The 11,178-nt window shown below is 23.1% G+C and overlaps 1 protein-coding gene and 2 pseudogenes across 1 annotated transcript; 2 read left to right on the forward strand and 1 right to left on the reverse strand.

The window, feature by feature from the left end:
- Positions 1-1,783: 1,783 nt before the first annotated feature.
- Positions 1,784-2,647, forward strand: LOC130452196 (cytochrome c oxidase subunit 1-like; annotated as a pseudogene).
- A 31-nt stretch (positions 2,648-2,678) lies between these two features.
- On the forward strand, positions 2,679-3,365 carry LOC130452197 (cytochrome c oxidase subunit 2-like; annotated as a pseudogene).
- Positions 3,366-5,909: 2,544 nt separating this feature from the next.
- On the reverse strand, positions 5,910-7,110 carry LOC130452195 (NADH-ubiquinone oxidoreductase chain 5-like; the record flags this gene model as incomplete). Its single annotated transcript, XM_056791497.1, has 1 exon — positions 5,910-7,110. A coding segment is annotated over one exon (977 nt), but the record flags the coding sequence as incomplete, so codon positions are not given.
- Positions 7,111-11,178: the final 4,068 nt, after the last annotated feature.

Genomic DNA, 11,178 nt, shown 5'->3' on the forward strand with positions numbered 1-11,178 from the left:
TCCCTTTAATAAAATCAAATAAAAATATTTATCCCGCAGAAGCAGCCTTAAAATATTTTATTACTCAGGCCTTAGCTTCTACTATTATCCTATTCGCTGTAATCATATCATTAATTTCTTCAGACTATATCCCTAATAATTCTGATATTTGATTAATGATAATTCTTAATTCAGCATTACTGACAAAACTAGGAGCTGCCCCCTTTCACTCCTGATTCCCTGAAGTAATAGAAGGATTAAATTGAATAAATAGCCTTATTTTATTAACATGACAAAAATTAGCCCCTATAATTTTAGTAATATATAATTTAAGTATAAATCAATTTTTAACATTTGTAATTATTACCTCCTCTATTGTAGGTGGAATTTTAGGATTAAATCAAACAAGCCTACGAAAAATTATAGCTTACTCTTCAATTAATCATATTGGTTGAATACTTGCAGGAATACTAAATTCTAAATTAATTTGATTAGTATATTTTATTATTTATTTTTTTATTAGATTAAATATTATTATTTTTTTTATAAAATTAAACTTATTCAACCTAAACCAACTTTTTAATGCATTAAATACAAATAAATTAATTAAATTATTTTTTATTTTAAATTTTTTATCTTTAGGAGGTTTACCCCCTTTTTTAGGGTTCCTCCCAAAATGAATTGTGGTTAATAATTTAATTTTAAATCAAATATATACCTTAAGAGTAGTTTTAATCATTACAACATTAATCACTTTGTATTTTTATATTCGACTAACATTTTCTTCTTTAACTATTCTAATAACTGAAAATTTAATTAAACCAACAAAATTTAATAATTTTATCTTTTTATTTTTAAATGTATTTACTCTACTTAGCTTATGCCTTTGTACTAGGATCTTAAATATCTTATAAGGATTTAAGTTAAGTTAAACTATCAACCTTCAAAGTTGATTATAGATTTTATCTAAGCCTTAAAAATTATTTACCTTTAAATTTGCAATTTAATATCATACTTGAATATAAGGCTTGGTAAAAGAATAAAATATTCGTAAATAAATTTACAGTTTATCGCCTGAACTCAGCCATTCTACCGAATAAATGGTTGTTTTCAACAAATCATAAAGATATCGGAACATTATATTTTATTTTTGGGATCTGAGCAGGTATAGTTGGAACCTCCCTTAGAGTGTTAGTACGAACAGAATTAGGAAGACCCGGAACTTTGATTGGAAATGATCAAATTTATAATGTAATCGTAACTGCCCATGCATTTATTATAATTTTTTTTATAGTAATACCAATTATAATTGGGGGCTTTGGAAACTGATTAGTACCCTTAATAATTGGTGCTCCAGATATAGCCTTTCCCCGAATAAATAATATAAGTTTCTGATTATTACCTCCTTCTTTATTCCTTCTAATTATAAGAAGAATTGTAGAAAGAGGTGCAGGAACTGGATGAACAGTTTACCCTCCTCTTTCATCTAATATTGCTCATGGGGGATCTTCAGTAGATTTAGCTATTTTTTAGTTTACATTTAGCAGGAATTTCCTCAATTTTAGGGGCTATTAATTTTATTACCACAGTAATCAATATACGACCCAAAGGCATAACTTTAGACCGAATACCTTTATTTGTTTGAGCTGTTGTAATTACAGCAATCCTCTTACTTTTATCTTTGCCAGTTTTAGCAGGAGCAATTACTATATTGTTAACTGATCGAAATTTAAATACCTCTTTTTTTGATCCCGCTGGAGGAGGGGACCCAATTTTATACCAACATTTATTTTGATTTTTTGGACATCCTGAAGTTTATATTTTAATTCTCCCAGGTTTCGGTTTAATTTCTCATATTGTAAGACAAGAAAGTAGAAAAAAAGAAGCTTTTGGAACTTTAGGTATAATTTATGCTATAATAGCAATTGGTTTATTAGGATTTATTGTTTGAGCTCACCATATATTTACAGTAGGTATAGATGTCGATACCCGAGCTTATTTTACTTCAGCTACTATGATTATTGCAGTTCCTACTGGAATTAAAGTTTTTAGATGATTAGCTACTTTTCACGGATCAAGAATTAACTATAGGCCTACAACATTATGAGCACTAGGGTTTATTTTTTTATTCACAGTCGGAGGATTAACAGGAGTAGTTTTAGCTAACTCTTCAATTGATATTGTTTTACATGATACTTATTACGTTGTTGCTCATTTTCATTATGTTCTTTCTATAGGGGCAGTATTTGCAATTATAGCAGGAATTGTTCAATGATTTCCTTTATTTACAGGATTAACCTTAAATAATTTCTACTTAAAAATTCAATTTTTTATTATATTTATTGGAGTAAATTTAACGTTTTTTCCACAACATTTTTTAGGATTAATAGGAATACCACGACGATACTCAGACTATCCTGATATTTTTACTCTATGAAATATTGTTTCATCAATTGGATCTTTAATTTCCCTTATTAGAGTAATTTTTTTTATTATTTATTTTTTGAGAGGCTTTCTCTATACAACGAAAAAGAATTAGTTCATTAAGAATAAATTCTTCAATTGAATGATTACAATTTAACCCCCCAGCAGAACATAGTTATTCCGAATTACCAATATTATCTGCTAATTTCTAATATGGCAGATTAGTGCATTGGACTTAAACCCCAAACATAAAGTTTAAACTTTTTTTAGAAATTTCAACTTGAAAAAGTTTCATATTACAAGATAGAGCATCACCTTTAATAGAACAATTATCATATTTTCATGATCATGCTTTAATAATTTTAGTAATTATTACTGTATTAGTTGGCCAATTATTATTATCACTATTTTTTAATAAATTTTTACATCGTTACTTATTAGAAGGTCAATTAATTGAAATTATTTGAACTATTTTACCAACTATTACTTTAGTTTTTATTGCCATCCCTTCTCTACGATTAATTTATATTTTAGATGAAATTAATAACCCAATAATCACTATTAAAACAATTGGACATCAATGATACTGATCTTATGAATATTCAGATTTTAAAACTATTGAATTTGACTCATATATAATCCCAATTAATGATATAAATTCATTCAATTTCCGTCTCTTTAGATGTAGATAATCGAGTAATAATCCCCTTTGAATCGAATATTCGAATATTAGTTACATCTGCAGATGTTATTCATTCATGAACAATCCCTTCACTGGGGGTGAAAAATTGACGGCACCCCTGGACGATTAAATCAAACAAGATTTTCAATTAATCGATCAGGATTATTTTATGGCCAATGTTCAGAAATTTGTGGATCTAACCACAGATTTATACCAATTGTAATTGAAAGAATTTCACCTAAATACTTTTCTAAATGAATTATTAAAATAATTGAATTATCATTAGATGGCTGAAAGTAAGCAATGGAATTTTAAATCATCTATAATATTATAACGGATATTTCTAATGAAAAATTTAGTTAATTTATAACATTAGTTTGTCAAGCTAAAATAATCACTTTGATAATTTTTAATTCCACAAATAATACCATTATATTACCATTATACTGACTAACATTAATATTTTTCTTTTAAGAATTTTCTTTTGTTTTAATAATTTAAATATTTTAATTTTTTTTATAAAATTAAAATAACTGAAACTAAAATTAATAAATAAATTTTAATTGAAAATGATAATAAATTTGTTTTCATCCTTTGACCCTACTTCAAACTTTAACTTCTCATAAATTGATTAAGAACTTTAATTGGATTAAGAATTATCCCCCATTATTTTGATTAGTCCCTTCACGATTTAATATTTTTTGAAATAAAATTATTATAAACTTTACATAAAGAATTTAAATTTTAATAGGAAATTATAATCACAAGGAAGAACATTAATTTTATTTCCTTGTTTTCTATTATTTATTTAATAATTTTCTAGGCTTATTCCCCTATATTTTACAAGAACAAGACACATAACTTTACACATTAAGATTAGCTTTACCATTATGAGTGAGATTTATAATCTATGGATGATTAAATAATACTATCCATATATTAGCTCATTTAGTTCCTCAGGGAACTCCTCCAATCCTTATACCTTTTATAGTATGTATTGAAACTATTAGAAATGTAATTCGACCCGGGACTTTAGCTATTCGTTTATCTGCTAATATAATTGCTGGTCATTTATTAATAACTTTATTAGGTAATACAGGACTAATAATACAATCACCTTAGTAAATTTAATTAATTATTATTCAAATTTTACTTTTAACACTTGAATCAGCAGTTGCAATTATTCAATCTTATGTTTTTGTGCTATTTTAAGAACTTTATATTCTAGTGAAGTAATTAATGTCAATACATAAAAATCACCCTTTCATTAGTTGATATTAGTCCATGACCCTTATTAGGAGCATTAGGAGCTATATCTACAATATAGGATTAATTAAATGATTTCATTAATATAATAAAAAACCTATAATAATCGGTTTATTAATTACAATATTAATTATATACCAATGATGACGAGATATTGTTCGAGAAGGAACCCTATCAAGGATTACATACTCTTTTAGTTACTAAAGCTTACGTTGAGGAATAATTTTATTTATTACATCTGAAGTATTTTTTTTTATTTCTTTTTTTTGAGGATTTTTCCATAGATCATTAGCACCAAGAATTGAACTAGGATTATTATGGCCCCCAAAAGGAATCCAAACATTTAACCCAATTGAAATCCCTCTTCTTAATACTTTAATTTTATTAACATCAGGGTTAACTGTAACATGAGCTCACCATAGACTAATAGAAAACAATTTTTCTCAAGGTCTCCAAGGATTAATTTTTACAGTAACTCTATTGAATCTACTTCACAATCCTTCAAGGATATGAATATATTGAAGCTCCATTTTCTATTGCAGATTCAGTCTACGGTTCATCTTTTTTTATAGCAACTGGATTTCATGGATTACATGTAATTATTGGAACAACATTTTTATTAATTTGTACAATTCGTCAATTTTTAAATCATTTTTCTTCTATCCATCACTTTGGATTTGAAGCAGCTGCTTGATATTGACACTTTGTTGATGTAGTATGATTATTCTTATATATTTCTATCTATTGATGAGGTAGATAATTTATATAATATAAAAATTATATTTGACTTCCAATCAAAAAATCTAGATTCTAGTATAAATAATTAAAATTTTAATAAGATTAATAATAATAATTTGTTTGATTTTAATAATATTAACAATTATTTTAAATTTAATTTCTAAAAAAAGTTATTATGATCGAGAAAAAAGAAGCCCATTTGAATGTGGATTTGACCCTAAAACTTCAGCTCGTCTGCCCTTTTCTCTTCATTTTTTTTTAATTGCAATTATTTTTTTAATTTTTGACGTCGAAATTACCTTACTTTTACCATTAATTATAACAATAAAAATTTCTAATATTATAAATTATTCAATAATTTTAATTATCTTTATTTTTATTTTATTATGAGGTTTATACCATGAATGAAACCAAGGAGCATTAAATTGAATTAATTAGGATAATAGTTAATTATAACATTTAAGTTGCATTTAAAAATTATTGAATAACTCAATTTATCTTAAATAAGAAGCAAAATATTGTATTTAGTTTCGACCTAAAAGTTTGATTTATATAAATCCTTATTTTTAATTGAAACCAAAAAGAGGTCTATCACTGTTAATGATAAAAATGAGTTATTCTCCAATTAAAGAAATAAGAAAACCAAGAATAAGCTTCTAACTTAATTCTTAAGCAATGAAATTTTGTTTTTATTTCTATTTATATAGTTTAAAAAAAACATTACATTTTCATTGTAAAATTAGATTTTTTCTTATAAATACTTAAAAGTCTCTGACTTCCTTAATTTCTTCAAAATTACACTCTTTATAAGCTATTTAAGTAAATATTTAATAGTAAAAATATTAATCAAAAAATCAATAATAATAAATAAATTTTTAAATGATTAATTGAAAATAATTGTATTAAAGTTAATATTTTTAAATTTTTTGATATTTGTTGACCACCATAATATTCAAATCAGCCTTGATCAAAAATTTTTAAATATAATTTTCCTATATATAAAGGCAAATAATTAACCCCTAATGTAGATAAATAAGGTATATTTCATATTATACTTATAAATAAACTTGAAGTTAAAAATTTTAAAGTTAATAATTGATAAGAAAGCTTAAATTTAGCTAATTCATACCCTAACCATCCACCAATTATAATTACAAATAATGTTAATATTTTTATAAAAAAAGTTAAACAAATAAAATAAGGAGTAGAAAAAAGTAACCATGAAAATATACTGCCTCTAAAAATTACAAATAAAATTAATCCTCTTATTCCTTTTAATATAATTATTCTTCTTTCCTGAATAATATGCAAAGATATAAAATTAAAATTCCCAATTATGGAATAATAAGTTAAACGAAATCTATAAGATACGGTTAAACCAATAGAAATATAAAAAATTAAATAAATATAAATATTTAAATAATTTATTGATATAAATTCAACCACTAAATCTTTAGAATAAAACCCAGATATAAAAGGTAAACCACATAAAGATAAATTACAAATATTTAAATAAGTACATGTTAAAGGCAAATGTTTTACTAACCCTCCTATAAAACGAATATCTTGACAATTAAATAAATTATGAATGATATTACCAGCACACATAAATAATAAAGCTTTAAATAATGCATGAATTAATAAATGAAAAAATGCTAATTTATACTCTCCTAAAGCTAAAATTGATATTATTAAACCCAATTGTCTTAAAGTTGATAAAGCAATAATTTTTTTTAAATCAAATTCAAAATTAGCCCCTAAACCTGATATAAATATTGTTATTGATGAAATAAATAATAAAATTATTATCAAATTATTACTAAATGAAAAATTAAAACGGATTAATAAATAAACCCCAGCAGTAACTAATGTAGAAGAATGAACTAAAGAAGAAACAGGTGTAGGAGCTGCTATTGCTGCAGGCAACCAAGAAGAAAAAGGAATTTGAGCTCTCTTTGTTATTGCCGCTAAAACTACTAAATATCTAATTAATTGTATAACATAATCCTCCTTTATAATTTCTAAATAAAAAATAAAATTTCATCTACCAAAATTTAATATTCAAGCAATTGATATTAATAAAGCTACATCACCAATTCGATTCCTTAAAGCAGTTAATATTCCAGCCCTAAAACTTTTTAAATTTTGATAATAAATCACTAAACAATAAGAAACTAATCCTAATCCATCTCAACCTAATAAAATAGAAATTAAATTAGGTGAAATAATTAATAATATTATAGATAAAACAAATATTACTACTAATAAAATAAACCGATTCTTATAAATATCTTCAGCTATATATTCCTCTCTATAAAAAATTACTATAGAAGAAATAAATAAAACAAACCTTATAAATAACAAAGATATTCAATCTAATAAAACAACAAAATAAATATTAGTAGAATTTAATATTATAAAATTAAATTCTAAAATATAAGTTAAATTTACAACCAATAAATATAATGAAGAAATTAATAATGTTAATCTCAAATATAAAAATATTATAAAATAAATATAACAAATAATCTAAAATCTTTATTCATATCTTTAGTACCACAAACTAATATTTTTATTAAACTATTTAGATTAAATTCATTGAACTAGAAATTCTAATTTTAAAAATAATAAATTTAAAGGTAATCAATGTAAAATTATTAGTAAATACTCACGAATTAGCCCCCTATTAAATATATATAAGCCTGAATAATACTGACCATGTTGGGTATATGAATATAAAAATAATGAATAAACAGCCCTAAAAAATGATATCAAAGATAAAAATAGTATACTAAATAAACTAAAAGATAAAATTCTATTAATTAACATAATTTCTCTTATTAAATTTAATGAAGGAGGAGCTGCTATATTAGAAGAAACTAAAAGAAATCAAATTAATCTTAAATTAGGCATAATATTCAATAAACCCTTATTTAAATATAAACTTCGACTGTGAATTCGTTCATAAGAAATATTAGCTAAACAAAATAAACCTGAAGAACATAAACCATGGGCCAATATTATTAATAAAGCCCCTCATAACCCTCAATAATTTAAAGTCATAATACCTGCTAAAACTAAACTTATATGAGAAACAGAAGAATAAGCAATTAAAGATTTTATATCACTTTGACGAACACAAATTAAAGAAACAATAAAGCCTCCTAATAAACAAATTATCATAAAAAAAATATTTAAATTTATTAAAAACTGTTTAAAAATAAGCATAAAACGTAAAAGTCCATATCCTCCTAATTTTAATATAATACCTGCTAAAATTATTGAACCAGAAATAGGTGCCTCTACATGTGCTTTAGGAAGTCATAAATGCAAAAAAAATATTGGAATCTTAACAAAAAAAACCAAATTAATACATAAAAATATAAAAAAAGAATCTAATTCTAAATTTATACAAATAAATATAGTTAAATAATATTTTTCTCTTAAATAAAAAATTATAATTATTATAGGCAATGATATTAATAAAGTATAAAATAACAAATAAATACCAGCCTCTAAACGTTCAGGTTGATACCCTCATCCTATAATTAAAATTAAAGTGGGGATTAATCTAATTTCAAAAAATAAATAAAAAATAAATAAATTTAATGAAGAAAATGTTAAATAAAGACTTAATAATAAAATAACCAAAATTATTAAAAATAAATTATGATATTCATTATTAAAATACAATTTAACTCTAGCTAAAATCATTAAACTACAAATTCAAAACCTTAATAAAATTAGACTATAAGATAACATATCTAATCCTAAAAAATAAGAAATATTAAAAACTTGAAAAAACCCTCTATAATTAAAAATAAATCTAAAAGATAAAATAAAAAAAAACCATTGTATTAATCAAAAATTTTTAAAACTTAAAGGAATCAATATCAATAACCCTAATAAATATATTATCATAAAAAAGAAAAAGTTGTGATATAATCATTACCATGAACACGAACTATTAAAATCAATATAGATAACCCTAAAGCACCTTCACATACTCTTATTGTTAAATAAATTATAGAAAAAAAATATTCATAAGTTATATTCCTTAAATATAAAAATAATCTAAAATATAAAGAAATAACAATAAATTCTAAACTTAATAATATTATCAATAAATGTTTTCGATTTAAAACAAATATTAACCCCCCAGAAAAAAATATTACTATTAATAGATATATTAACATTAAAGTTTTAATAATTTAAATAAAATATTGGTCTTGTAAACCAAAAATAAGGTTTCTTTTAAAACTTCAGATATAAATAATATTTATCATTAATCTCCAAAATTAATATTTTACTTAAACTAATATCTGATATAATTTTATTTTTTCCTATATTATTTATATTATCTTTAATATTTATTTTTATAAAACACCCTTTAACCTGTGGTTTAATACTTTTACTACAAACTCTCATAATTGCCTTAGTTAGTAGCCTAATAAGTCTAAATTACTGATATTCCTATATCTTATTTTTAATTATAATTGGAGGTATATTAATTTTATTTATTTATATAACAAGAATTGCCTCTAATGAAAAATTCAAATTTAATTTTAAATTATTACTAATTGCAATATTAACAATAATTTTATTATTTATTTTAATATTTCTAGACCATTATTATATAAATATCATAATACAAACAATTGAAACAAAATCATTTTATTTAAATAAAAATCTCAATTTATCTATAATAAAATATTTCAATTTTCCAAACTATTTAATTATAATTATAATAATTATTTATTTATTTATTACTCTAATTGCTACTGTAAAAATTACAAACTTTTTATATGGACCTTTACGACAAATATTTTAATGAAAATACCCATACGAAAAAAAAATCCATTATTAAAAATTATTAATAATTCATTAATTACATTCCCAACCCCATCAAATATTTCATATATATGAAATTTTGGATCTTTACTAGGTATTTGTTTAATAATTCAAATTTTTACAGGCTTATTTTTAGCAATACACTACTGTCCTAATATTGAATTAGCCTTCAATAGAGTAGCCCATATTTGTCGAGATGTAAATTATGGTTGATTACTACGAACCTTACATGCAAATGGAGCTTCTTTTTTTTTTATTTGTTTATACATTCACATTGGCCGAGGAATTTATTATAGATCATATAATATAATAGAAACTTGAATAATTGGTGTAACAATCTTTTTTTTAACAATAGCAACTGCCTTTTTAGGGTATGTTTTACCTTGAGGTCAAATATCTTTTTGAGGGGCTACTGTTATTACCAACCTAATATCTGCAATTCCTTACTTAGGAAATATGTTAGTTCAATGAATTTGAGGAGGATTTGCAGTTGATAATGCAACTCTAACACGTTTTTTTACATTTCATTTTATTTTACCATTTATTATTTTTGCTTTTATAATTATTCACTTATTATATTTACATCAAACAGGATCAAGAAATCCCATTGGTACTAATAGTAATATTGATAAAATTCCCTTTCATCCTTATTTTATCTTTAAAGATATTCTAGGAGCTCTAATTATAATTTTTTTATTAATCTTTTTAACTCTAAGAAACCCCTATTTACTTGGAGACCCTGATAATTTTACCCCCGCTAATCCACTAGTAACACCAATTCATATTCAACCTGAATGATATTTTTTATTTGCTTACGCTATTTTACGCTCAATTCCTAATAAATTAGGGGGGGTAATTGCATTAGTTATATCAATTGCTATTTTATATGTACTCCCATTTATCAATAAAAAAAAATTCTTAAGATCTCAATTTTATCCATTAAATAAATTTTTATTTTGAACATTAGTATCTATTATTATTTTATTAACATGAATTGGAGCCCGACCAGTTGAAGATCCTTATATTTTAACAGGTCAAATTCTCACAATAATTTATTTCCTTTATTATCTAATTAACCCTATCACTTCATATTTTTGAGATTTAATTATTTTTAAATAGTTAATGAACTTGTATAAGTTTATATTTTGAAAATATAAAAAAGAGATTAAAACTCTCTATTAACTTATACTAAAAATAATTAACTAAATTATAAGAATAAAAAAAAATATTCTTATTCA

The sequence above is a fragment of the Diorhabda sublineata genome, unplaced genomic scaffold (assembly GCF_026230105.1).
Source record: "Diorhabda sublineata isolate icDioSubl1.1 unplaced genomic scaffold, icDioSubl1.1 Dsub_284, whole genome shotgun sequence".
Classification (NCBI taxonomy): domain Eukaryota; kingdom Metazoa; phylum Arthropoda; class Insecta; order Coleoptera; family Chrysomelidae; genus Diorhabda; species Diorhabda sublineata.